Source organism: Salvelinus alpinus, chromosome 26 (assembly GCF_045679555.1).
Source record: "Salvelinus alpinus chromosome 26, SLU_Salpinus.1, whole genome shotgun sequence".
NCBI lineage: Eukaryota > Metazoa > Chordata > Actinopteri > Salmoniformes > Salmonidae > Salvelinus > Salvelinus alpinus.
Window position 1 is genome coordinate 12,615,972 of NC_092111.1, and position 27,827 is coordinate 12,643,798.

Here is a 27,827-nt window from a genome sequence, read left to right on the forward strand (position 1 = left end):
GATGCTTTTATCCAAGGCGATTTACAATACAACCTGCTGTCGTTTATGTATGGGGGATGACGGGAATCGAATCCACTACCCTGGCGCTGCAAGCGTCATGCTCTAGCAACTGAGTTACGAAGGAGCACGTCACCGTAATTAGAATGATGACGAGCAATTTTAACGGATTCTAAAGGGAATCATAGAATTCCAAACTATTTTCTATGGCGACACAGTTGGCAATTTTGTAAACAATAATTTTCGAACGTGTGTTGCCAAGAGACATCTAACGTTCTATGGAACGTTTTCTGTGCGAAAACAACTTCAGTTTGCTGCTGACAACAAACTTGATTGATTTTTGACACCTGAGAAAGAATATCGACTGGAAAATGCCTGGGTGCTTTTCAAAATTGGCGGAGAGAGTGCGTGGACGTCGTGGACGTCGGCGGCCTACTGCGTCGACAGGTTGTTCAAATTCATTTGTGGCTTGTTTTTCTTGTCTTTTTCTGTTTTGCAGGGTTCGTGATTGTCGACAGGTGGACAGCGACTTCGAAGAGGGTATGTGGAGTTTTAAACTCTTATTTTACTACATTTAACAATGTAATTATAATTTGCGAAATGTTGTGTATTTCTATCATTCCGCCTTGGCAAAAATGCTTGTGCTAGAGATGTTGTAGCTAGCTAACTTGCTAACATTAACTTCAGTAACTGTTGCTAAGCGATTGACTTTTGCTACCTAGCTAGCTAGTATTAGCAATCTTGCTACGTTTTATGTCCTAACTATTGTTTATTTTATATTCCAATGTTCCTAATTTTAGAAACAACTGTCCTGGATGAGGTCCAGTTGGATGTGCCATTGGATGATGTGCCAGATGTTCCACAGCTGCCAGTCCTCCTTGGTGTCCAGAATGCTGCTATCATCCTTGAGGATGTGCCAGATGTGCAGACTATCCTTGAGGTACAATTTTCTGAAAGTTTGGGGTTTTATGTTTGAAAAATATCCCAGATATTCAAGTTGTGTCTCTTTGACATTAAACAAATCTCTTGTCTGCTTTCTGCTTTAGGAGGCCACTGGCAATTGGCAGTTGATTCCGATTAGGTTCAGCCCCCTGTACTGTGGGCCTGTTGTGATCAGGGTAAGAGACCCCCCCCCCCACACACAGTCACATCACGGTTACAATGTTTACTGTTTCCAACATGAATGTATTGTAATGTGCAGAACAATGCCGGTCCAGTGGTTAAAGCGTGGAGAACTTTCCAGTTCATCAGCCCCATCATCACCTACATGCGTGGGGGATCCCAGGTATGTGTCTTTGTAACTACCTAATCCTAATCTACATTGTCAGTCATTTGATCTTGATGGAAATGTGTCACAGCAATTGGTGAAGTGGTTTTGTTGATGTTGTCTTGTTGTTTATCTCAACAGCAGGTGGTGGTGAGGATGCACCACGTGAGTAGGGTGAGAGGCCTGGAGACTCAACTGGTGTGGGCCATCTCCAAGGAGACAGCCAGGCTTAGTCCAGAGGGCATCCCCTACTGTGCCACCAAAGTGCAGTCCATCACTTGGATCCAGGTAAGACGTAAATACTACTGAAATAGTATTAGATTAGGCTTTTCTTCACTTATTCCATTTGGCCTTGACATGTATTCTCTCTCTGTCAGCGTGTGGCTGGCAGGGTGACCCACTATGCGTCTCACCTCCGCCACGAGACGTCTGTGGACGTGACGCTTGGCTGCTACCAGGTAAATAAACGATTTCCTATGTATATAGACTAGACATTACTGGGCATTTTTGCATTAGATTTGGTGTGTTTTCTAATAACGTGTGTGTGTGGTAAACAGGTGTGTTGTGTGTGTTTTGAGCAGCAGACTGATGTCTCAGTGGTGTACGCCACTCTCCACATGGGGCTGGACGGGCTTCTCTCCTCTTCAGCGTGGTCAGAGGCTGCCTCCTCTACACCCACCACTCAGCAGTTCACTGACCCAGAGCCTGAGGGCCACAACTGCTATGAGGTCAGACGTTACACACACATACTATTGACTAGGAGCATTAAGATCCTTCCATTGACCGATTGTTTGTTATGTCATTGCATTGGTCACTGATTTGGAATGCTTGTTTTGTTGTCGTAGGGCTGGGAGGAGGACCTGCTGCCTGAGGAGAGGGAGGTTCCTCTGCTAAAGTGAGTTCCTCTAAATGTCTGTGTAGTCTGGGCTTGTCAGATGCTGAAGGATAGTGGTCATAATGCTGTTATCCCCCATTGACTCTAATTGTTGACATGCTCCATTCTCTCCCTTTCACAGCCTCTACCTTACCACCAAGAGAGTGGAGGACATCGCCCTGAGGCTCGTCTCCCTGCGCCAGGCCTTCACTGTGAGTGGCCCCACTTTTCTTTTTCTCTCTGTGACTTCTTGTTCTGTCTCCTAGAGGAAGATGTCTCACCCTAACTCTTCCCTCTTCCCTAGACCCTGCTTGGTTCCACCCTGAGCAGGAACCGTCTGTTTGTGGCGGGAAAGGTCCTCCTGGGTGCACTGGTTCAGGCCAACCACATGGTAACTCACTAACTCAATCTCATTCAAGGGAAAGAGAGCGTCCCTGAGGGGATATGTGTTCTGTTCACTAAGATGCTCTTTTCTTTGTCATAGGACGAGGCCAAGTTCATCCGTACCTATAAGGACTTTGTGGACTACCTGAGTGACCCCTCCAAGCGGAATGACATTGAGAGGGAGCTGGCTGAGGCAAAGGTGAGTTCATTAACTCTTTCAAGTCTCACTGAGTTCTTCCACATGCATGTCTTTTATACATCACAGTAGCTGATCTATATGAAATCATTCCTATTTTCTCCAAACGTGTTTTCTTGTCCAAGATCCATCATGTGAACATGATAGATGTCCTCTTTGAGCTGGTGCTGTTTGGGTTAATGACAGCTCAGAAGTCCCTGATGGTGGTAAGTAGCATCTCACTGGTACATGTTTTGATATCTCTCTATTAGCAGTTTCACTTAAATTCCTCTTCTCTTCTATTCTCTCCTCTTTTCTCCTCCTTTGTTTCCTTTAGCACCCTGGTGGGTTCGTGGAGCGGCTGTACGCTCTCCTGTACTCCTTCCTGCCCACTGCTGCCAACATGGAGCCAGAGGCTGACAGATACCTGCTGCTGCTCAATGTAAGAGTCAAGAGATTACTTCCTTTTTACTTCCATATTCTTAGTGTACTTCCTTTTTACTTCCTTATTCATGGTTAACCAGGTTCCAATGCCATTTTAGGGGGAGTATTTCTAATTGTCTCTCTCCTCTTGATAAGCTAGTAACTCAGAGCCATTTTCTATGTGTTGTGTGGTGTTCTCTTCAGGGCGGGCTGATGGCTCTGCTAGATGACATGTTTGGCCAGCAGCTGGCCTGGTACTTTAACCCAGAGTCTCTGGTCACTGAGCTCTCCAGCCTCCTGGAGTACCACTTGGAGAACCTCATGGCCAGCATGTAGTCCTACTGCAGGGACCATACTCCTTTCTCCTTCTCTCTCTCTTTTGAAGGAATTGAGGACTTGAAGTGCTTTGTTGTACCCTGATTAGTTAACACCCATTAATTTAATGTATTCTCTTGTTTTCTCTCCCCACAGGATTCTTGTGACACTTTGCCACCCAACAGGGATCTAGACACCAATGCACTACATTACTTTGCACTGAATTTGACATTTTTAAATAAAACAAGTTGTAGTTCAAAAACATTTTGGTTTCCGTCTTTTCATTTATTTTATTTTATGACCATTTCCTCTTCCTAGAGTTATAATGCTAATATTAGATTATTACATGAACAATGATGCTTTACTTTCTGCATATGGAAATAAAATAAAAACGTTTAGTTGATTTACAGATACTACAGGCCCACACTTTATATGGTTTTGTACTGTGGGTTGTGATACTGTACTATTTAAAAACATGTAGGACTACATACACTGAGTGCACAAAACATTAGGAACATCTTTCTGATATTGAGTTGCACACCCTTTTCCCCTCAGAACAGCCTCAATTTGTCGGAGCATGGACTACAAGCTGCCCTAAGCGTTCCACAAGGATGCTGGCCCATGTGTCAAGTTGGCTGGATGTCCTTTGGGTGGTGGACCATTCTTGATACTTTTGAGCATGAAAAAAACAGCAGTGTTGCAGTTCTTGACACACTTAACCCGGTGCGCCTGGCACCTACTACCATACCCTGTTCAAAGGCAGTTAAATCTTTTTCTTGCCCATTCACCCTCTGAATGACACACACAATCCATGTCTCAATTCTCTCAAGGTTTTAAAATCTTTAACATCAATAAGGGATCATAGCTTTCACTTGGTCAGTCTATGTCATGGAAAGAGCAGGTGTCCTCAATGTTTTGTATTATCAGTGTGTGTAGTAACCTGGTACAGTATGAAGTATACCACTAGAGGGGATAATTGCTTCAGTCTTGAATGTTACTTCTCACTATTCCTACTCTACATTAACAGTCTGCCATTGTAGACTCCGGTAACTTGGGTACCTTAGTTTTTTATATTTGCCATTAATGTCTGAACCTTTTACCGTCCCCAAATTGTCTGTGCCATTTCCTGGGCATTTCATTAACTCTGCGTTCTAAGTTCTGCGCATCCCAGCGCTTGGAAAAATCAATGGTACAAAACCTAAGATATTGATCTGTTTAAAACAACCAATCTTATGTCATCGTGATGTCCATTAACTTTTAGACTAACATCACCAATCTGAGGTTAAAATTTTGTCTTATAGGGTGTAAATGCAAGCTTGTGTAAGGTAGTAACACAAACTGTCCGCATTAGGGAAATTTGCGCAATACACCATTTACTATGGCAAAAAAATTTGACATGTCAATTTAAGATGATTGTATTTGTTGCCTACTCACAAAGTATTACCAAAAGTACATATATTTCAAGGGACATAACACTGAGACCCCTGGACATGGGTGGGGGAATATTTGTGTGACTACCTAAAATGGGGGCTCACCAGCACCCCATCTTATATGTCCAACCACCCCTGAACGTCAGACTCTATTGAAGCACCTACAGTGGTGTAAAGTACTTAAGTAAAAATACTTTCAAGTACTACTTAAGTAGTTTTGGGGGGTATCTGTACTTTACTATTTATAGTTTTGACAACTTTTACTTTTACTTCACTTCATTTCTAAGGAAAATAATGTACTTTATACTCCATACATTTTCCCTGACACCCAAAAAAGTACTGCCAAATTCTCTAAAATGAACATTCAATTCTCTGGCAGGAGCTCTGGTGGACATTCCTGCAGTCCGCATACCAATTGCACATTCCCTCAGAACTTCAGACATCTGTGGCATTGTGTTGTGACAAAATTGCACATTTTAGTGGCCTTTTGTCCCCAGCAAAAGGTGCACCTGTGTAATGATCATGCTGTTTAATCAGCTTCTTGATATGGTGCACCTTTCAATGTGGATGGATTATCTTGGCAATGGAGAAATGCTCACAATTTTTTTTTTTAGGCTTATAGAAAATTTTCAGGATCTTTCATTTCAGCTCATGAAACATGGGACCAACCTTTTACATGTTGCGTTTTTTTGTTCAGTGTAGTTTATTTTATTACAAATATAGCAGTATACAATCCTCCAGATATCTGTTGACAAGGACATACATCACTGTGTATTTGTTCCTCTGTACATACAAAAATGGCCAAACATTTTGTTGTTGTTGCCATTTTCCATTGTTACTAACTTGTACTGGTTAAAAGTATGATTAAAGAAGAAGAAAAAAACGTGTACGTTTTGCAAACCATGTTTAGTACATCTAAAAGAGACAATGAGAAATTCATGGTTCAACAAGATATTATAGCCATCAAAAGGGTTGAATTTTAGCATTGATTGCACTTATGATACAGTACTTTACAGCTTTGATGGGTCACAGAATATATGACATGAAGGGGGGATGTAATTATCTGAATTACTGTAGATTTGAATAGTTTAGTTAATCAAAAGTGAAGTATGGTTATAAGTCCAATGGGTGTTGTTCATATACCACTCTCAGACTCAAAATCAATATATTAGATACATACGATTTATCAGCATATTGACAGATTATTGCTATCAACTGCTGGTTGCAAGTTAAATTACCCTGTTTGTATCTTTTGGAACAATAGCAATTAAGTTGATTAAAATGATGTAGAATAGATAGATGTGCTACCACTGGTGTCACAGGCATTCAAAGGTCTTGACCACCATGTTGCGATGCTTCTTTAGGATCACGTTGTTGTTGTCATCGTGGAAGAGTACAGAGATGGGACTGAGCTTGGTGGGTGCGCAGCACGCTTTGGGAACCTCATCCGGCTTCAGAAGGTGAACATGCCATTGAAAACGGTAAATCAGACTCATTCATACATGCATTTTCATATAGTCAATGATATATCCCGTTATAAAAGAGATATGGGTTATTTAAGCAATAAGGCCCAAGGAGGGGTGGTATATTGAACATATACCACAAACCTCAGAGGTGCCTTATTGCTATTAGAACACCTACTCATTCAAGGGTTTTTCTTGAAACATATCAAAACCTGTACGTCAAGGCTGAGAAATGTCTGTTCTTCCAACAGTCCGTCTCCTTCCTAGGGTACCGCATTTCCACTTCAGGGGTAAAGATGGAGAGTGACCGCATTTCAGCCGTGCGTAATTGGCCGACTCCCACCATGGTAAAGGAAGTGCAGCGGTTTCTAGGGTTTGCCAACTACTACCGGAGGTTTATCCGGGGCTTTGGTCAGGTAGCGGCTCTCATTACCTCACTGCTGAAGGTCCTCTTTTTCCTGTAGTCCACAATCATCTCCTTTGTCTTGATCACATAAATATATTTTTAATTTGAGGTCTTTCCCTGTGCTGAAAATCAAGTATAGTTTGGTGGCAAGGGCAGTGTCCTGTCTTTTTGGGAGCAGTTTTCAGTTGTGTACAATGCATATGTCTTAGTAAAACGCCCTTGATGTTTATTATGATGTTATGGGGGTGGGGAGGGAATGCAACAATATTGTATATTGTTTGGGGAAAAAATATGGGGTCAATTTCACGCCTTAAGTATTGAATTCAAAATAAAATAAATCGTAAACATCAGAAATAAAGTTGAAAATGTGAAGAATGAGAGAAGTGATGGATGTTGAGAGAATCGTTTGTAGATTTGTAAACAAAAGGAGCTAAACTAATTTAAAAGCAGAACAAATTATTTGAAAACTAATTTAAAAAATAATATATCATTTTAACTTTTCAAACAACCAACCCTATTGAATCCATTTTGCTCTTGCCTGCAGTTACTACCTTTGGGTAGATGACTTGGATCTTTGCTTTCACTGCCAGTTTTTTTTCGATTGCGAGTTTTGGTGGTTTTATTTTGTCCTACTCAGTTGTGTAATTTTATGATTTCATGTCTATAGACTGTTTAGTGAGGAGTTAAACCGGAAATTGCTTCTGCTACATCTTTCATGTACCATCCCTGAGATGACTAATACAAGAAATGATTGACAGTCATTTTCAGCGATCTATATAACCGGTCTAGTTTCCTGATCATATTGGAGCTCGCTGCTATGTGTTGCTCTGGATGTCTTAGTCTAACATCTGTAACTAGATGCTTAAAAACCTGTAGAATGAGAGTAGTTACTCAATATTTTTCGGTTTTTCAAGGCTCAAACTCCTATGGGTCCATTCGGCAAAACCACTCCCACCATCACCGACCGAAGTTGCAGCCATTGTGTCCTTTCCAAATAGCCTATATTTTTTGTATTTAATTACTTGTAAACCTTATACTTTTTATTAGTTCCAATAGGCCTCCAGTGTTGTTTGCTTGAACAGTCACTGAGGCTGTATTTAACGTTAAACAATAGTTATTTCAGATGCAGCAGTTTTAGATACTTAGCTAACTAGCATTGATAGCTAAGCACCAAAGATACAGGCTGAGAGTCTAGGATTCCTGTACATTTTTCCTGTAAATGTCGTTCTTCTAACAGGCTTAATGTTACATCAGAATTTCTGAACCAAGAGGTGCAACATCACAAGACTTTCTTGAATGCTTGCGAAACAAACCAAGCAGACCAGGGCGGGGTTTGAGAAGTGAAAAATTCTTGCATTGGTTGTTAATTTTGTCAATCTAACGGCACAACCCGAATTCGAGCCAATAATAAGTAGTTGAACATGTTACTCCACAACCTTGTGAAAATGACATGTTTAAAACAAAAACAACTTTATCGAAGGAGCCTTTTGATTTGACAGCAGAGTAGGTGAACGGATGATTTCTGCATGTGTGATTTCCACCGTGAAGCATGGAGGAGGAGGTGTGATGGTGTGGGGGTGCTTTGCTTTATTTAGAATTCAAGGCACACTTAACCAGCATGGCTACCACCGCATTCTGCAGCGATACGCCAGCCCATCTGGTTTGTGTTTAGTGGGAGTGTCATTTGTTTTTCAACAGGACAATGACCTAACCCACCTCCAGGCTGTGTAAGGGCTATTTGACCAAGATGAGTGATGGAGTGATGCACCAGATGACCTGGCCTCCACAATCACCTGACCTCAACCCAATTGAGATGGTTTGAGATTAATTGGACCGCAGAGTGAAGGAAAAGCAGCCAACAATTGCTCAGCATATGTGGGAACTCTTTCAAGACTGTTGGAAAAGCATTCCAGGTGAAGCTGGCTGATAGAATGCCAAAAGTGTGCAAAGCTGTTATCAAGGCAAAGGGTGGCTACTTTGAAGAATCTCAAATATAAAATATATTTTGATTTGTTTAACACTTTTTTGGTTACTACATGATTCCATATGTGTTTCATAGTTTTGATGTCTTCACTATTCTACAATGTAGAAAATAGTAAAAATAAAGAAAAACCCTTGAATGAGTGGGTGCATCCAAACTTCTGACTGGTACTGTATAGCTTACACCAAAGGGTAAAATCTATATATTTTGAGCAAAATAGTGCGTCTCAGCGTCTGTGGTCTATGATTTATGCTTAATGATGTGGACTGCAAATTACACCATAATGGGGGTAGGCCTGGGCTCACAGAAATAAGAATGAATAGAATGGGCTTGGAACTCTAACCCTGGAAATTGACTGGTAAACTCATGGGTACACTGCCAACGGCTGCCTGGTATTGTGACGCAATAATTTCAATTGTGTTTTGGAATTTGTCTTCATTCTTATTTCTAAGCCAGTTTAATATTCAGTAGCATTCAAGCTTTGGCAACCTCAGATGAAGTACGATGTTTTACCGGCTCATTTTGGAGACCAACGTAGGCTAGACCTGTAGCATGGACGGCGACGAGGCCCGAAAAGTAAGTCAGTTTCTATCGCTATAGGCCTACCTTGAAATTATTGACTGTAGACAGTTTTTGTATTGATTACACTGAAAAATGTATGGAAAAGGGTGCATGTCTGAGGTTATGTGTAAATCCCCTGTCGCCAGCATCGAGTCTATAGTTCAAATGGATCGATTTGGCTTAGGTCATTGTGTGTTAGGAATTGCCATTTAATCAGACCCGTATGTCGGAGGCCGCTCACGCACACTCGGCGTCAGGAAAAATGTACTAAGGGGGCAGTCGAAATCGATGTGGGGGCACATTTTGGTGGGTTCTTGCATTGGAATTATATTGAATTCTGCTTATATCACAAACATGAAGTTCAAATTCTGAGACTCAGCGATCATTGAGTGCATTTAAAGTGACAGGTAGGTTGGTGTAAAAACTGTAGTCTTTCCGCTGCGTATCACAATGGACAGTGCCCTACACACTAAAGCAAGGCTGTTTGGTAATGAATATAGGCTACAAGATAGATAGGGTAATTCACTTATTACAAACAGCCTATGTGAATGCAGCTGTACACACAGATGTTTTACCAAAATAATACAAACTAAATGCTGAAAGTAGCCTAGTTATTCATGCATGCAAACAAAAATAGGCTACTGAATGGCAGTTTGGCTTAGAATAGCCTACTGACACAACTGTGAATGCAACGAATGAACGTGAACAGAACAAAACAGCGGTACCAAGTAGTATGACTAGTAAACAAAATGTCAGATTGATAAAGATATGACACAATCTACAGTATATTTGGGCTAGTTACATTAACAGTAAACAAATGCAGCAAACAAAAGGCAAATAACCAAAACATAGTCTACAGCCTGCTACAGTGAGATGCAGCCATGCACAGCTGTCTTGCCCAAAAAATAGGCCTTTACAGGCCCGCTTCAAACATGGAAAGTCATGCTGCTCATGGGTTCAGCAACACGTTATGATATGGCACAATACACTTCTGTGGATCAAATTAGACCCACATAATCAATTAAGCAATGCCAGCCTACCATAAATACATTTCCAATATGTACTATTCCATTTACAACCGCGAAACCAATAGGCTACCAAGAAAACCATAATAGAATGTATCTACTGTATTTCTATGATTAAACATACCAATATGTACAGTGCTTTCAGAAAGTATTCACACCCCTTGACTTTTTCCACATTTTGTTGTGTTACAGCCTGAATATAACATTTATTAAATTGAGTTTTTGTGTCACTGATCTACACATAATACCCCATAATGTAAAAGTGGAATTTAGTTTTTTAGACATTTTTACAAATTAATAAAATATTAAAGGCTGAAATGTCTTGAGTCAAAAAGTATTCAACCCCTTTGTTATGGCAAGCATTGGCTGACTGCAACAAAAATTCAGCCCTGGCATTTTAGCAACACATCATTCCCAAGTGGTAATCACTATTACATATTAAGGAATTGGCATTACATTTGTGTGTCTCTTTCTCTGATTTCTTCCTACCGCCAGTGCACCTACCGCCACTGAGCCGTCTCTGCTAGGCCAAGCATCCTTTCTCACAGCTCTGGTACTAGAAGACCAGGGGACCACACTGCCTATACTGATCCCAGCAACATCTTAGTTGTGAATGAATAAACAAATGTATTAGATAAAGAAGAAAAAATACTGAATAAATGCCTAATAGGTTACCATTGGCTCATAATACCTTATAAAAGACTAACTATTTATTTAGCTAATTAGTGCCTGGCTATCATCAAATCAAAATATATGGGTCACATTCCCAGAATACAGGACGTAAATGTTGCAGCAAAATGCTTACTCACAGGCTCTCCTCAACAGTGCAACACACACACACATACACACAGACATAAATACCAACAAGTAATAGAAACATATTTTAAAAAGGAGGAAGGGTAGTAGGAATATATACACAATATACTATGAATATACTATGAATACTACAGAATATGCTGGGATGGAAAGGTAAAGAAAGAAGATACCTAGTCAGTTGCACAACTGAATGCATTCAACTGAAATGTGTCTCCTGCATTTAACTCAACCCCTCTGAATCAGAGAGGTGCAGTGGGGTGTTCGTAGTGAGGAGGACTGGCTACTATTTGGAACTTTGTGAGTTGAGCTTTCTGGTGCCCAGAAACGCTGAGGCACACCCAAGTGGGTGCTACCCAGAGTGGAAGAGAAATCCAGTGGCTATAAGACTCAGGCTGGTTCCCAGACTTTCTCTCTACAAGATCATCAACAAACTCCATCACCATCATCTACCATTCTCTGACCAGCTCTCTCCGCTCAAGCCATGAACGGACCCTCCATCTTCGGAGGATGCAGCTTTCAAAGACTTGGCCTCTATTGGTTGACCTGTCCTGATATATTGCTTGTTTGTTTTTTGCTGTTGAAGCGCTTTGAGATTAAATGAAAAGCGCTATAGAAATGCCATACATTATTATTATTATTACTATTATTATTATTATTATTAATACTATTACTACTAGTATTACTATCATTATAATTATTACTATTGCTATTATTATTACTAGTATTATTATTATGACCATTGTGACTATTATTACTGTTGTTATTATTAATAGTATTATGATTATTATTAACATTATTATTATTATGATTATTATTACTATTATTATGAGTATTACTATTATTGCTGTTGATATTATTATTACTATTATTACTATTGTTCTTATTATTATTACTATTATTATTACAGTTATTACTATTGTTAATATTTTATTACTATTATTATGAACAATACTATTATTACTGTTCTTATTATTACTGCTATTGGTATTACTACTATTACTAGTATTACTATTATTATTACTATTATTACTACGGTTATGATTGCTATTGTTATTAGTATTAGTACTATTGTTATTACTATTATTACTACTGTTATGATTACTATTATTACTATTTTTAGTAGTACTACTATTATTATTATTACTATTATTACTACTATTATTATTATTACTACTATTATTACTACTAGTATTATTATTATTACTATTATTACTATTAAGGACTCTGCATGGTCAATCCGAATTCTGCATTAGCCGCAGAAGTCAGAGCATTCATGCTTCTTGCGCTTCACGGATGTCAGGGATCCCACCGGAACTTTCATTACGCACACCTGTCCCCTATTCCCACTGATTAGGACTTGTATAAGTGTGCCCTTTGGTTTCCATTGGACTGTTGAAAATTGTTACAATGTCCGTTGGTATGTGTGAGTACCTGTGCTGTGTGTTTTGGGCTTTCGTGCCCTTGTGGATTGCGCAGATGATTCCGGGTCTCGTCCCGTGTGTTAATCATTGTGCGCGTGTGTAATTTATTCGAGGTACTCCTCACTCTTTTGTTTGGGTTTCAACACTGTGTTTTTGTTGAGTGTTTGTTTGGTCTTTGTCCCTGTGCCTTTACACGGCACGTCGTAATTTGGGTGCAATAAAAAACTCCCCCTAGTCTCAGAGCAAAGGGTCTGAATATTTATGTAAATTAGGTATTTCTTATTATATATATTTTTTTCAATTGCAAAAACTTCTAAAAACCTCTTTTTGGTTTGTCATTATGGGGTATTGTGTGTAGATTGAATAGGATTATTATTATTTTTTATCCATTTAAGAATAAGAGTGCAACGTAACAAAAAGTGGAAAAAGTCAAGGGGTCTGGATACTTTCCGAATGCAATGTACATGTACAGGAGGTTGCACCCTCTTCAATCAATAGGCTAGGGGCAAAATAACATCCAAATTGAGCGCTCATCGACTGAGAGAGGTATCAGGTGCAATTTTCTGGCTTTGTTAACTGGCACCACAGGTAGTGTATGGGCAAAGTGCACACGGTTTTCCGACTCTTGCATCGAAGCACCACAAAAAACTGTCTGTAACACAGAACCCAAACCAGCTGCGCACGTGCGCCATCGTGCATACATTTATTTTGTCCCCCCACACCAAACGAGATCACGACACGCAGGTTAAAATATCAAACCAAACTCTGAACCAATTACATTAAATTGGGGACAGGTCGAAAAGCATTAAACATTTATGGCAATTTAGCTAGCTAGCTTGCACTTGCTAGCTAATTTGTCCTATTCGGCTAGCTTGCTGTTGCTAGCTAATTTGTCCTGGGATATAAACATTGAGTTGTTATTTTACCTGAAATGCACAAGGTCCTCTACTCCACCAATTATTCCACACATAAAACGGTCAACCGAATCGTTTCTAGTCATCTCTCCTCCTTCCAGGCTTTTTCTTCTCTTGATTTTATATTGCGATTGGCAACTTTCATAAATTAGGTGCGTTACAGCCACTGACCTCGTTCATTTTTCAGTCACCCACGTGGGTATAACCAATGAGGAGATGGCACGTGGGTACCTGCTTCTATAAACCAATGAGGAGATGGGAGAGGCAGGACTTGCAGTGCGATCTGCATCAGAAATAGAACTGACTTCTATTTTAGCCCTTTGCTATGCAGACGCTCGTTGGCGCGCCCAAGCAGTGTGGGTGCAATAATTGAATAATATAGATTTCTAAATTAATTTTGGTGTTGTCAGCCTGTTAGTCGTGATAATGCTTTAAATCCATCACTGCAAATAACTGACAGTTTCGAAAAACGAATACATGTGGATCACATTTTAGGGTTGAGGTATGAGTCTGTGGAGTGCACCTGTTGCAGCAAGCCCAGGCACTACTGGAGGTGCGCTTTATGGAGTGGGCACACCATAAATAATCCTGTAGACTATATCAATAGGTTAAGGCTACAATATCCTTTCATAGTGTTTATATCAGTACAACAACATAGGTCTATCAGATAGCGGACGTTTGGGGGGCATAGGGCCTACCTTTTCTGGAGACACAGGATAATCAAGTTTCAGTTATGACATCACTTGTTTACAATATTAGTCAATATGCCTACTATGTCAAAAAGTGCGGGCAAAGAAGAAGAACATGTGAGTAGGCCTAGGATAATGCTTTGTTCGTTCTTCATATTAATGTCGCTTCACATTTGTATAATTCTAAAGATGGATGATGAAAGTCTATGAGATGAATATGTAGCCTACAGAATCAGTCATCATGTAGGCCTACGGCTAGTTGACTACTTTAAGAATAGTTTAACAATGTAAATGGATCAAACAAATGTGTTTTAGATATGAGCTTGATTCAACATTTTTCATGCAAAGTGAATTGGCAAAAGGGGGAATTATTGCAAACCAAGTTACAGGGATGGGGTCTACTATCAAAACCCCACGTCTAAAAAGTTTTGTCATGACTGTCTCTGTCTTTGTAGGGGTTACAGGAAGCCCAAGAGAGGACATTCCCTGTATTCTTCAGAGGAAAACTAGGGGAGAAGGTTAGTGTGATAGTATGACATTCCAAATGATCTGAGATCCTCAATTTCTTTCAAATGAAATGTTACCTAATTATATCTTTTTAATTACTTCCTTCCCATTTCCAGTCCTAATTCCACAACCATTCCCACTGTAGTATCCATTGCCCTGACATTGAGGTTTGTTAAAACACAATCCACAGCTCCATCAGGAGACCCCCGGGTTTGACCTGTTGGACCCCAACATGAGAGTCATAGATGTTGATTATAACTGCCTCCACGACAAACACCTGAAGAGTTTTTTCCGCCATCCGGAAAGGAAGAAGCGGCTGGTGAAGCAAGGCCTCATCACCTCAAATGAGAAGGCATGGCAAACCTCCTTTTTCTTTCCAAAATCTTAAAGTGACACTTATATGGAACTGAGAAAATTGGACAGGTGTAAGCAATATGATGGCTAGGTGAAATGTTTGCCATTTTGCTTAGTTTACACAAATCCAAATCTACAAGTGCATATGGTCATTGTTAGTGCAGGTTGTAAAAGAGAATGTGTTCTTAATGTCTTACCTGGTTAAATAAAGGCAAAATCAATCAATATTGGGGTAGGGGTTAGAGGTTGATTTGGGATTGGGTGTTTGTACACATGAACTTCCTCTAAAAATGTCTCTTTTGTGGCTCCTCCCTTTCAGGTGCTGTGTACGTGTAAAGAGTACAATCGCTACAGTAGCTACATCAAGTCAGTTCAGTTGCTGTGGGAGAAGCAGTGCTGTGCCCAGCAGGTTAGAGTGGTCTACTTTCTAGATGCACAATTATAAAAACACAAAAGCTATATTGTAAGACACACCTTTCCATGCGTTTTATATTTCAACTGTGTATGTAACTTGCTATCGCTCATGGATCGGGAAAGGGTTTTCTGATCACGTGACAACACCAGGAAAAACTTGTGGAAGGCAAGGGTGCAAATGAATCTCTCTCTCTCTCACTATCAGAAAAATCTTTTGAAGCAGTTCCTAGTCTTGCAGCAGCAATGGGAGGTTCCTTCCCACATCTCACTGACGGATATTAGAGAGTGGCTCATTGCCAAGGGTAGAAACTACTTCAAGAACACGTGAGTGTTGCTAGAATCTTTTACCCAAAAGTGTTAAAAAAACATAAGCAAAGGTGGGGAATCACATTGACCTCCTATCTAGCAATAACTTAAGAAATAGATATGGTGGACAGTTTGAGTTGTAGAAAAATGAAGGTAAATCATGTTTGATGTTCCCTTGTATGTGAAGGTTTCAGAGTGAAATGGAAGAGGGGAAGAACCTTCACTTGGCCGAACTGGCTTGGGATGTGAAACGACGCCTCAGGCTTGAGGAGCTGGAAAGAGAAGTGTGCAGGGAGCTGCGCCTGGAGCGCCGAATCCGCTGGTCGGTGATTGGACAGGTAAGGATGGAACAGCGGCACTCCTAGGGCTGATATCAACTCATAGTTGCTTAAGCAGCAATAGGACCTCAGTGTTTCTGTTGGTATCTTCATCCATTTGCCTCTCTCTCTCACCCGTCTCTCTTAGCCTGGTAGCCAGATGGGAGATTGGAGACCCCTGGGCATGGAGACACACACACCTCTGGTAATGGACTCTCCCTTCAAACACTCCACCTCCTCGATGGACACTCTTTCCAGTCAGATCTCGACTAAGAACCTCGAGGTTGCTAGGCTACATACTGCCAGACCACGTTATGCCAGACCACCAACTGAAAGACCTAGCAGTGACTCTGATCACTCTGGAACCTTGTCGACTGTGACGACCTGCTCACCACATTCAGCTAGCCCGTCAGTGGTAGGTCATTTTGGTCATGAACATGTTCCCAGCTTTCACTCTTTGGGGGCTGTAGACATATTACTGCTTCCCTGTCTCCCATCTCCTGGGAAATCCATATCCAAGTACAGTGGCAAGAAAAAGTATGTGAACCCTTTGGAATTACCTGGACTTCTGTGTAAATTGGTCATAAAATGTTATCTGATCTTCATCTAAGTCACAACAATAGACAAACACAGTCTGCTTAAACTAATAACACACAAATAATTTTACTTTTTCATGTCTTTATTGAACACACCGTGTAAACATTCACAGTGCAGGGTAGAAAAAGTACACTCAGCAAAAAAAATAAACCTCCCTTTTTTAGGACCCTGTCTTTCAAAGATAATTCGTATAAATCCAAATAACTTCACAGATCTTCATTGTAAAGGGTATAACACTGTTTCCCATGCTTGTTCAATGAACCATAAACAATGAATGAACATGCATTTGTGGAACGGTCGTTAAGACACTAACAGCTTACAGACGATAGGCAATTAAGGTCACAGTTATGAAAACTTAGGAAACTAAAGAGGCCTTTCTACTGACTCTGAAAAACACCAAAAGAAAGATGTCCAGGGTCCCTGCTCATCTGTGTGAACGTGCCTTAGGCATGCTGCAAGTAGGCATGAGGACTGCAGATGTGGCCAGGGCAATACATTGCAATGTCTGTACTGTGAGACGCCTAAGACAGCGCTACAGGGAGACAGGACGGACAGCTGATCGTCCTCGCAGTGGCAGACCTCGTGTAACAACACCTCCACAGGATCGGTACATCCAAACATCACACCTGCGGGACAGGTACAGGATGGCAACAACAACTGCCCGAGTTACACCAGGAACGCACAATCCCTCCATCAGTGCTCAGACTGTCCGCAATAGGCTGAGAGAGGCTGGACTGAGGGCTTGTAGGCCTGTTGTAAGGAAACCGGCAACAACGTCGCCAATGGGCACAAACCCACCATCGCTGGACCAGACAGGACTGTCAAAAAGTGCTCTTCACTGACGAGTCATGGTTTTGTTTCACCAGGGGTGATGGTCGGATTCGCGTTTATCGTCGAAGGAATGAGCGTTACACCGAGGCCTGTGCTCTGGAGCGGGATCGATTTGGAGGTGGAGGGTCTGTCATCGTCTTGGGCGGTGTGTCACTGCATTATCGGACTGAGCTTGTTGTTATTCCAGGCAGTGTCAACGCTGTGCGTTACAGGGAAGAAAACCTCCTCCCTCATGTGGTACCCTTCCTGCAGGCTTATCCTGACATGACCCTCCAGCATGACAATGCCACAAGCCATACTGTTCGTTCTGTGCGAGATTTCCTGCAAGACAGGAATGTCCGTGTTCTGCCATGGCCAGCGAAGAGCTCGTATCTCAATCCCATTGAGCACGTCTGGGACCTGTTGGATCGGCAGGTGAGGGCTAGGGCCATCCCCTCCAGAAATGTCCTGGAACTTGCAGGTGCCTTGGTGGAAGAGTGGGGTAACATCTCATAGCAAGAACTGGCAAATCTGGTGCAGTCCATGAGGAGGAGATGCACTGCAGTACTTAATGCAGCTGGTGGCCACACCAGATACTGACTGTTACTTTTGATTTTGAACCCCCCCTTTGTTCAGGGACACATTATTCCATTTCTGTTAGCCACATGTTCAGTTTATGTCTCAGTTGTTCAATCTTGTATGTTCATACAATTATTTACACATGTATCATATAATATAATTTCATGAAATCAGAAGTACAATACAGCAAATGAAAGATAAACATCTTGTGAATCCAGCCATCATTTCCGATTTTTAAAATGGTTTACAGCGAAAACACAATATGTATTCATATTAGCTCACCACAATAGCCAAACACACAACGCCATGTTTCCACCGCATAGGTAGCTTTCACAAAACCCACAAATAGAGATAAAATGAATCACTAACTTTGAACAACTTCATCAGATGACAGTCTTATAACATCATGTTATACAATACATTTATGTTTTGTTCGAAAATGTGCATATTTGAGGTATAAATTGTAGTTTTACATTGCAGCCACCATCACAAATAGCACCAAACAGCCAGAATAATTACAGAGAGCAATGTGAAATACATAAATACTCATCATAAAACATTTATGAAAAATACATGTTGTACAGCAAATGAAAGATACACTGGTCCTTAATGCAACCGCTGTGTTAGATTTTTAAAAATAACTTTAGTACAACATACAGCATGCAATATTGTGAGACAGCGACCCTACAATGCTCCACCTTGTTGGAGCCAACATAAAATACAAAAATACGAAATAACATCATAAATATTGGCTTACTTTTGATGTTCTTCCATCAGAATGTTGTGCAAGGAGTCCTTGTTCCAGAATAAATCGTTGTTTGTTTTTAGAATGTCCATTTCTTCTGTCGAATTAGCAACTTTGGCTAGCCATGTGGAGCTCACGTGTCCAAGAAATGTTTGCGCCTGGAACGAAAAATTCCAAAAGTCCCAATAAACGTTGAATAAACTGGTCAAACTCGGTTGAAAAATCCTACTTTATGATGTTTTTCTCATATGTATCCAATAAAATCAGAGCCGGAGCATTTCGTCGTGTAAACCGAACGCATTTCAGAAGACAATGTGAGGTTCCCTTGTGCACAGCTGACTACTGACAAAAGAGCGGACCTGTTACTCCAAAAGCTCTCATTCGGCCTCACATCAAGCTAGACACCCATTCAACCTTCTACTGCCTGTTGACATCTAGTGGAAGGCGTATGAAGTGCATACAGATCCATAAATATAAGCCAGTTGAATAGGCAGGCCCTGACACAGAGCCCCTTTTTCAGAATGTTCACTTCCTGTCTGGAAGTTTGCTGCCAAATGAGTTCTGTTTTACTCACAGATATAATTCAAACAGTTTTAGAAACTTCAGAGGGTTTTATATCCAATAGTAATAATAATATGTATATTGTAGGATCTAGAACAGAGTACGAAGCCGTTTAATTTGGGCACGATTTTTCCCCAAAGTGAAAACAGCGCCCCCCCTATTAAGAAGAAGTTAAGTTTGCTGAAAATAAATATAGTTGACAGTGAGAGGACGTTTCTTTTTTTGCTGAGTTTATGTGAACCCTTGGTTTTAATAAATGGTTGACCCTACTTTGGCAGCAATAACCTCAACGTTTTCTGTATTTGCAGATCAGACCTGCGCAACGGTCAGGAGGAATTTTATACCATTCCTCTTTACAAAACTGTTTCAGTTTAGCAATATTCTTGGGATGTCTGGTGTGAAGCTCTCTCTTGAGGCCCTGCCACAGCATCTCAATCGGGTTGAGGTCAGTACTCTGACTGGGGCACTACAGAAGGCATATTTTCTTCTGTTGTAGCCATTCTGTTGTTTATTTACTTCGGTGTTTTGGGTCGTTGTCCTGTTGCATCACCCAACTTCTGTTGAGCTTCAATTGGCGAACAACCTTAAATTCTCCAACAAAATGTCTTGATTAACTTGGCAATACATTTTTCCATTGATGATAGCTAGCTGTCCAGACCCAGAGGCAGCAAAGCAGCTCCAAACCATGATATGATGCTCCCTTCACCATACTTTACAGTTGGGATGAGGTTTTGATATTGGTGTGCTGTGCTTTTGTTTTCTCCACACAGTGTTGTGTGTTCCTTTCAAACAACTCAATTTTAGTTTCATCTCTCCACAGAATATTTTGCCAGTAGCGCTGTGGAACATCCAGATGCTCTTTTGCAAACTTCAAACGTGCAGCAATGTTTTTATTTGGACAGTCGGTGGCTTCTTCCGTGGTGTCCTCCCATGAACACCATTCTTGTTTAGTGTTTTACGTATCGTAGACTCGTCAACAGAGATGTTAGGATGTTCCAGAGATTTCTTTAAGTCTTCAGCTAACACTCTAAGATTCTTCTTAACCTCATTGAGCATTCTGCGCTGTGCTCTTGCAGTCATCTTTGCAGGACGGCCACTCCTAGGGAGAGTAGCAACAGTGCTGAACTTTCTCCATTTATATACAATTTGTCTAACCGTGGAGTGATGAACATCAAGGCTTTTAGAGATACTTTTGTAACCCTTTCCAGCTTTATGCAAGTCAACAATTCTTAATCTTGGGTCTTCTGAGACCTCTTTTGTTTGAGACATGGTTCACATCAGGCAATGCTTCTTGTGAATAGCAAACTGAGTGTTTTTTTAGGGCAGCTCTAACCAACATCTCCAACATCTCCAATCTCCAACATCTCTAATCTGGTCTCAATGATTGTACTCTAATTGACTCCAATTAGCTTTTGGAGAAGTCATTAGCCTAGCGGTTCACATACTTTTTCAACTTACACTGTGAATGTTTAAATGATGTATTCAGTATAGACAATAGAAATACAATAATTTGTGTGTTATTAGTTTAAGCAGAATGTGTTAATCTGTTGTTGTGACTTAGATGAAGATTAAATCAAATTTTATGACCAATTTATGCAGAAATTCAGATAATTCCAATAGGGTTCATATACTTTGTCTTGCCACTGTATTTGGATGATATGATGTGATATGCGTTTGCCACTTTGGTAAATGTAAAACGTCTAGATGAGGAGGATGATTAAGTTGCAACAATGGAGACCACACATTTGATATAGAGTAATTGCTAAAAAATATGAAAGGTATACTTGTTATATTTACGTTTTTTTAAATTTGATATGGATTAACATGTGTTTTGATTTCCTACATACTGTAAATCTTAATCAATTCTGTTGATGTACCTTTCTGTTTTCATTAATACAGATTACTGTTAGGGACTTGCTGCTCATGATTGGGCACATAACAAGCTCAGTATTGGAGGTGGTAAATAGCATCCTGATCCCTGCCTTGGTTGACCTTATAAGGCTGAGAGCTTCAGAAAGTGATGCAGAGAGTATGCTCTCCATCAGCAAAGACACCAACGAAGATTAAACCCAGGGCTCTGTCAGCTGTACCTCCCTACTCTCCAAAGTCAATGTGATCTGTCTCACTCAGAGTCCTGACAGTAAGTCCTCCCCAATCTCCATTGAAGAACCAGTCAAAACTTGTTGTAGCAGCAGTTCTCTGTCCAGTGAGGAACGAGCACACTCTTCCTCCAGTCAGATCTCTACTAAGAACCTCCTGGCTACTTGGCCACGTTCTACCAGGCCCCAATCTGCCAAACCGCCACCTGCTAACCCATCACCTGCTAAACCGTCACCTGCTAAACCGTCACCTGCTAAACCGTCACCTGCTAAACCGTCACCTGCTAAACCACCATCTGCTAAACCACCATCTGCTAAACCACCACCTACTAAACCACCACCTGCTAAACTACGATCTGCTAAACCACAATCTGGCAAACCACCACCTGCTAAACTACGATCTGCTAAACCACAATCTGCTAAACCACCACCTGCTAAACTACAATCTGCTAAACCACTACTTGCTAAATTACAATCTGCTAAACCACCTACTGCCACTGACTACTCTGGAACCTTATCTGCTGTGGTAGGTCGTGGGCATGTCATCCCTGTCAAACTGACCTTGGCCCCTTTCTCCTCCTTACTCTCCAGCGAAGAGACCAACACCAACCTCCCCTCCAGCAGCCGCCCCTCCTCATGCTCTATCAAGCTTTTAGACAGAAGGAGTGACATTCCTTGCTCCCTGGCTGTGAGCTCTATTTCAACTGTTCCTGGACCTGACTCTAGCAGGAGCCCTAAGCGGGAGAATCAATATGCTACTGAGGTCTCGTCGATCTGCCTCAGCCAAGATAGAAATGGCCAAGGAGGGAGTGTGACACCTCCAGCCCCTTTGGATGTTTCCCTCCCCTCCATTATTGAGCGTGCTGGCGGACTTGTATGTTCCGTCATCTCCCAGTCTTTAGCAATTGTGGAGCCGCGGTCAAGTGTGAATGGTGAGGGGGGCGCTCCATCTCCCACCACAGTCTCCCATTCTCCTACAAGGGTGTTTGTCAGCCACATAAGGAGTAGCCCACTAGGTGAGGACCTTGTAGATTCAACACTTGCGGATGTTATCTCTGTCCTGAAAATGGAGGGAATTCTTTCCTCCTCTCCGACTTTGGACGAGGAGCTGCTTGATCTCTCCTCCAGTTGTTCTTCGTCATCCAGCGAAACACTGCAATGTGTGTCTGTTGGCCCTCTTGGCAGTGGGTCGGAGACGTCCTTCAAACTTCTTGGGGGTCGTACTCTGAGTATTGCCACCCCAACGGCCCATGTTATCACAGAGGACTTAGAAGTCTACAGTGATGAGATCATTAACGAAATCCTTATTATAATGAGGACCAAAAAAAGATGATGACAGTGGAAGTGACGTCTCTGGTGCATCAACACCATGCAACACACCAGCACCACAGAGCCGGTCCTCTTCTGCACTGAGGGGAGTGCTTCCCCATGACAGGAGGATACTCAGCACAACACTGCTTGGAATCCAGAACACACTAGACAGTGAGAACCTCTCAGGAGAGTGCTCCATCTCACCACAGGACAATGCCAGAGTCCTGGAGATGATAAAGTTGTTGCAGAGGCGCCTTGAGGGGACACCCTCAGAGTCCTCCATCCATATCACAGATGTGGCTTCACCCTTGGGCTTTCCTCTCCCTGTATCTCTCCATGCTGTTCAGTCGTGTGTATTTGTCACTGACAAAGACCTGAAGGCAGAAAGAGTGAAGGGAGTCTTTGAAAGCCTGAGATCCCAGTTTATGAGCTACTCCATCAAGCCTGTGAGTAACATCATTACCAGGGCAACAACAAAGATGGCTGCCTCCAATCAGGTTAGTTTAGAGACACTCCAGGCAGCATCAGCAAAATCATCTGCTGTGGCTCAGAACCTTATTAGTTTGGTTTTATTTCAAGTTGCCAAGGTGTCCTGCTCTGATGACTTAGAGGGTCTGGGTGATCATCTCAGATGCCCCTCAACTTTGACCAGAGTTCTGACACCTTTGACCTCAGAGAAAGCTACACTGACACCTGCTGTTCTGAAGATCAGAAGGGAGATGTCTAAGGAAGTGGCCACCGAACTCCAGAGTTTCTTGATCAAGGAATCCCTTACTGGCACCCAGACACCATCCAATGGACATGTTTGCACTTCTGGTTCTGCCCCAAGGGAAGCTGTGCGGGACATCCTGAGGAAAACCAAAGAGGAGGCTTCCAACAAAAGCCTGAATAATATTTTCTCTGTTAATTTGGATGAGCGGCTCACAGACTCCATTGCAGATGCCTTATATCCAAAGTTGCATGACACATTGGAGTCCAAGAGAGAGCTGCAAGCTTCTTATTACAGCTCCCAGATCAGCTGCAGCCTCAGCCCCTTCGAAGTTGAGAGCAGCCTAGAGCTCCAGGAGTTCACTGACCCACTATCTGAGTCAGTATTGTGTCTCCTGGATAGGACATTTAGAGATGAAGCTCAGAACTTAAAGACAGGCGGGGGTGTTTTACAATATGTCACAGACCCAACCTATAAGAAGCTTTTGATTGAACCCCACACCAACGATGTCAATGTGGTTGTGCACACGATTGCAGTGGAGGAGTTGCCTGTTGAGGGTTGTATTGCGCAAAGTGAGGCCATTCATGGCCTTCACAAGAAGCAAGAATTACCTTCCAGCACCAGTGGCAGAGGGAATGAGACCCCGAGCCCTACTAATTGCCTACTGGAGGGTGTAGTGGGCAAACTGGTACGGAAGATGCTATTTCAGGGCCTTGACATCCCTGAGGTACCCATGAACGACAGCCGCTCTGAGAACTTTAAGCTACAGTATGAACTGGTTGCAAAGCTTTGTCCTCTGATGGTCAGGACAATCATGGCTACAACCATAGCCAATCAACCACCTACTATTCAAGAAGCAGTGATGTCTTCCGAGAACATCCATGTAAAAGAGCTGTGTGAGGCAGGTATCAAACCTCTCAAAGAGAACAATGTACCCGATGACTGAGACAAACATTATGGTCAGAGGGGCTTTGAGTGAAATTGAATCCTATATGATTGAGACCTCCGACAAGGACTCTCCCAGTCTACATTCCAAACCAGAGGTGGTTGTAGACCTGATCACCAAGCTGCTTCATGGGTATGAGCTTGACTCAGAGGACTTTGCATCACCTGTGTCATCCCCAACCACCACTCTCTCTGATGCGGCAATGGACATGGTGGTTTCTGTCCTTCGGGACATGTCCGATTCCCCAGACGTTACCTCAGCATTGGAAATGACCAAGGATCTCAAGACGCCGTACTCCCGCCCCTCAAGTGCAAGGATTGTAAGTGCCCTCTGCAAAGAGCTGGAGGAGCACATGGGCTCTCCTGATGCTCTGAGGCGAGCTTTGAGGCGCGGCAGTGGGGAGATGACAACAGCCATTGCGAGTGCAGTCACCAGGGAAGTCAACCGTCTGTGTTCAATCGTACCCAAAGTCTCTGTCCGGCCGCTCTCCTCAGACATCTGCCTAAGGACAGACCAGGACAAGGTCACGGTTAAGAGCCGATGTGGCTCGGCTGAGGTGAAGGCATCCCAACCGGTGTATATTATTGTTCACGTAGAGGCGGTGATGGATATCATTGTCCGGCTGCGCGCTCTGATTGTTCCTCGGACCCAGGATAAACTGGTCAGCTGGACCCTAGTTGAGGATGTGACCAACAAGCTGTCCAGTGCTCTGTGGGTGAGGGTGACTAACAGGTGGAGGGAAGCAAATGTCTGCCTGAAGGCAACAGACATCTTTCAGTTGGTGCTGTCTGTGCATAGAAAGTTGATGCAACGCTATGGCACAGAGGAAGCCCTACAGAAGATACTGTGCCACAAGGCACCCAAGCTGCACAAGGACATTGTCTGTCTTGTCACGAACGGAATTATGGATGCACCATCCAAACTTCAAGGCAGCAAAAATCTGGAATCTACACTCAACTTGAAAGAATTGACAGCCTTGTTTAATGAAATGACAACCCGTCAATCTTTGAATAAGAAAGCTGAGCAGAGCAGCATCAAGACGGAGATTGAACAGCCGGAGTGGTCCACTGTGGATCAAGTGACATCCGGTTCCAGCAGCTTCATTAGGGAGCTTATATTTGAAGAAGTCCTGATGAAGCTTGTCAAGAAGATATGCCGTATGCCAAAAAGGACCAACAATCGTCAGCGCATCCAGATCAGTGATCTGGTGACTGAGCTGATCCGATTGTTTGATGATGAGGTGGCCAAATATCTGATTGAGGAAATGGAAAGCCAGCAAAAAAGTTTCAATTCTGAAATGACATCGAAGCTGGCAGATGCCATATACACTGACCTTGGGAAGGTCAAGCGTCTGAAACGCTCCTTGAAAATTGACGATTTATTTGAGGATCAGGAGATGCTTTCCATTGTCTCTGACATTGTTTCCCACAAGCTACTGGCCATCTTGAAACCCTCACTGCCCAACCCATATGACCACGAGACCTCAGACCTTGAAGAGTCATGCAGTGATGATGTGGAGGATGCGGAATCTGAGGGGGTGCATTATGCCACCGGCAGAAAGGTAAGACAAGCTCAGATTACTCTTGAATGGTCATTGGTTGTGCTTTTTGATATCGGCACCAGTAAATATAGTTGTATAATTATAGGAATATGTAAAGGAAGTGAAATTGATGTTTAATTGTGCATCTTTGAATTCTGATCACAGTCCAAGATGAGCATTGTCCTTAAAGACACTACAGAACAGCCAGAGATGTACATTGCTGTGGATTCTCCACCTATGAGTGAGTGTTCCTGGGGGGAAATGTTCTTATGGGACAATTATATATAAAGAAGTATAAAGAAGTAATAAATTATTGTTTTATCAGACAATTGTCCATCTGAAATTCTTACATATTTTCATCTTCTTGCCAGTTAAATTATCCAAGATGAGGAAAGGCATCCGGGGCTTCTTCTGGGGAGTCCAGAAGGCCTGGAAACGCTTGGTCACCTGCAAGTCCTCTGGGTCCTCTGATGGATAGCCTGGATGACGTGCAGCCCATGTCAGTTGCTTTTGCCAGGCTACATCTGAGGAGAACACCACAACTGGCCTCAATACAACATTTTTATTTTTGTTGTTCATTTCTGTTTTCATTTTGAGTCCCCTAATGCTGCTCTATTTGAACCAGGCTGTCAGTGGACTAGCTTACCATTAGTTTATACTCCTTAAGGAAGATCCACTATAGGCTACTCAACACCAAAATTCCATCTGGGTCTTTTGATCCCTTATTAGCTCCCACTCCTGTAACTAGGAATGTGAGCTTCTAAATGTCATTCAGACATCTACAGCTTCTCCTGTGATTAGGAAGATAAGCTAAGAAGCCCAACCAATTTAGATGTGATGCCATCTCCCTATTGTAATCATTGATCCACGTCCATTGCAGCCTCTACATTTGATGTAGATATTTAGCCTAAATTAAAGAATTACAAGGAGGGTAGGCCGACAGCAGCTTCTACTCTTCCGATTAGGAAAGTGGTGCTAAACCTTTTGGGCTTTGAGGAACTATGTATTTTATTTTTCAATCACTTACATACTTTTTAATGGATGTTTTAATAAACCATTTGTATTGCAGATTTTGATTAATATTGTATCTTTCATAATTGTTCATTTTAATTTAGGTATTCATTTGATGACATGGGACTAAAGCGTAGTTTATACCCTACATACGTACACAATAAATAACTACAAGCAGCTACACAAAAAACACTCTACACAAGAACGCAGGATCAGCATTTTGTGAAGCGTTCTTGTGTTGCACACGAAGGGTATGAACTAGGCTTAGTCATTTTATGACTTCTATAAGGGTATATAATGGTATCCATAGTGCAGTATTAAGATATTCATTATGGAGCTTTATATTATAGTAGAAATAATGTAAATGAGTATAAGTGAATTGATGTATGTCAACTTGATGGCGATATTTGCTTGCTCAACAAAAGCTATATTGGTGTTAGAAGGTCTGAAGTTGCATGACATTCACATATTTATTTAATTGGCACGGCCCTGAAAGAGGTAGAATATATTTGTTGCCATCTTGAGGCCTTTCCTATCAGAAAATCGAATCAATGTATTTATCCCATGCGCTGAGTAGAACAGGTGAAATGCGTACTTACATCTTCCTCTAACTCTGCCTTGGCAGAGAAGGGCTTGATGAATCATATACAGTATATTGAATTCAGAGTTTCTAGTGTGAAATACAACATTGCTGTCTGCCAAATTAATTAGCAGTATTAAAGCAGTGTAATATACACTGGGTGTACAAAACATGAGTGCTCTTCCCATGACATAGATGGACCAGGTGAATCCAGGTGAAAGCTATGATCCCTTATTGATTTCACAGTGTAGATGAAGAGGAGGAGACAGGATAGTGAAGGATTTTTAAGCCTTGAGACTA

The 27,827-nt window shown here is 41.8% G+C and overlaps 3 protein-coding genes across 7 annotated transcripts in view; all 3 read left to right on the top strand.

Annotated features, from left to right (window-relative positions):
* LOC139554725 (uncharacterized) overlaps positions 1 to 27,827 on the top strand; it is a 51,970-nt gene continuing 24,143 nt past the window's right edge. Inside the window, exons 1-14 of one of the 3 annotated variants that reach the window (XM_071367795.1) lie at positions 1 to 537; positions 798 to 937; positions 1,044 to 1,115; positions 1,199 to 1,282; positions 1,406 to 1,552; positions 1,642 to 1,722; positions 1,822 to 1,992; positions 2,110 to 2,159; positions 2,281 to 2,350; positions 2,443 to 2,529; positions 2,623 to 2,721; positions 2,844 to 2,924; positions 3,035 to 3,139; positions 3,325 to 3,478. In XM_071367795.1, coding sequence (XP_071223896.1) covers positions 369 to 537; positions 798 to 937; positions 1,044 to 1,115; positions 1,199 to 1,282; positions 1,406 to 1,552; positions 1,642 to 1,722; positions 1,822 to 1,992; positions 2,110 to 2,159; positions 2,281 to 2,350; positions 2,443 to 2,529; positions 2,623 to 2,721; positions 2,844 to 2,924; positions 3,035 to 3,139; positions 3,325 to 3,456 — 1,488 coding nt within the window. In that variant the 5' untranslated portion in view covers positions 1 to 368 and the 3' untranslated portion in view covers positions 3,457 to 3,478. Of the gene's footprint in view, positions 538 to 797; positions 938 to 1,043; positions 1,116 to 1,198; positions 1,283 to 1,405; positions 1,553 to 1,641; positions 1,723 to 1,821; positions 1,993 to 2,109; positions 2,160 to 2,280; positions 2,351 to 2,442; positions 2,530 to 2,622; positions 2,722 to 2,843; positions 2,925 to 3,034; positions 3,140 to 3,324; positions 3,700 to 27,827 lie in introns of those variants that run through there. The other 2 variants (XM_071367794.1, XM_071367796.1) reach the window with 2 other exon arrangements.
* LOC139554724 (fibrous sheath-interacting protein 2-like) lies at positions 9,014 to 21,398 on the top strand. 3 transcript variants are annotated; one of them, XM_071367792.1, is made up of 8 exons: positions 9,014 to 9,291; positions 14,597 to 14,659; positions 14,839 to 15,000; positions 15,322 to 15,411; positions 15,622 to 15,740; positions 15,910 to 16,060; positions 16,188 to 16,454; positions 21,231 to 21,398. In XM_071367792.1, the coding sequence occupies exons 1-8, from the start codon at positions 9,268 to 9,270 to the stop codon at positions 21,396 to 21,398; spliced, it is 1,044 nt and encodes a 347-aa protein (XP_071223893.1). In that variant the 5' UTR covers positions 9,014 to 9,267. The 3 variants fall into 3 exon arrangements, with proteins under 3 accessions (XP_071223893.1, XP_071223894.1, XP_071223891.1); XM_071367793.1 differs by having other exon boundaries at positions 16,188 to 16,244; positions 20,152 to 21,361; XM_071367790.1 differs by lacking the exon at positions 21,231 to 21,398 and having other exon boundaries at positions 16,188 to 16,667.
* On the top strand, positions 24,380 to 27,016 carry LOC139554723 (uncharacterized). The gene is made up of 3 exons (XM_071367789.1): positions 24,380 to 25,957; positions 26,102 to 26,177; positions 26,308 to 27,016. Exons 1-3 carry the CDS (start codon positions 24,380 to 24,382, stop codon positions 26,412 to 26,414), a joined length of 1,761 nt encoding a protein of 586 aa, XP_071223890.1. The 3' UTR covers positions 26,415 to 27,016.

Bases quoted from the DNA above. Each gene is read 5' to 3' on its own strand.
- LOC139554724 (XM_071367790.1), top strand. From the start codon at position 9,268: ATGGACGGCGACGAGGCCCGAAAA. The intron at 15,412-15,621 runs GTTAGAGTGGTC...TCTCACTATCAG, and splicing joins AGCAGTGCTGTGCCCAGCAG to AAAAATCTTTTGAAGCAGTT. The intron at 16,061-16,187 runs GTAAGGATGGAA...CGTCTCTCTTAG, and splicing joins GCTGGTCGGTGATTGGACAG to CCTGGTAGCCAGATGGGAGA.
- LOC139554723 (XM_071367789.1), top strand. From the start codon at position 24,380: ATGTACCCGATGACTGAGACAAACATTATGGTCAGAGGGGCTTTGAGT. The intron at 25,958-26,101 runs GTAAGACAAGCT...TTCTGATCACAG, and splicing joins ATTATGCCACCGGCAGAAAG to TCCAAGATGAGCATTGTCCT. The intron at 26,178-26,307 runs GTGAGTGTTCCT...TCTTCTTGCCAG, and splicing joins TGTGGATTCTCCACCTATGA to TTAAATTATCCAAGATGAGG.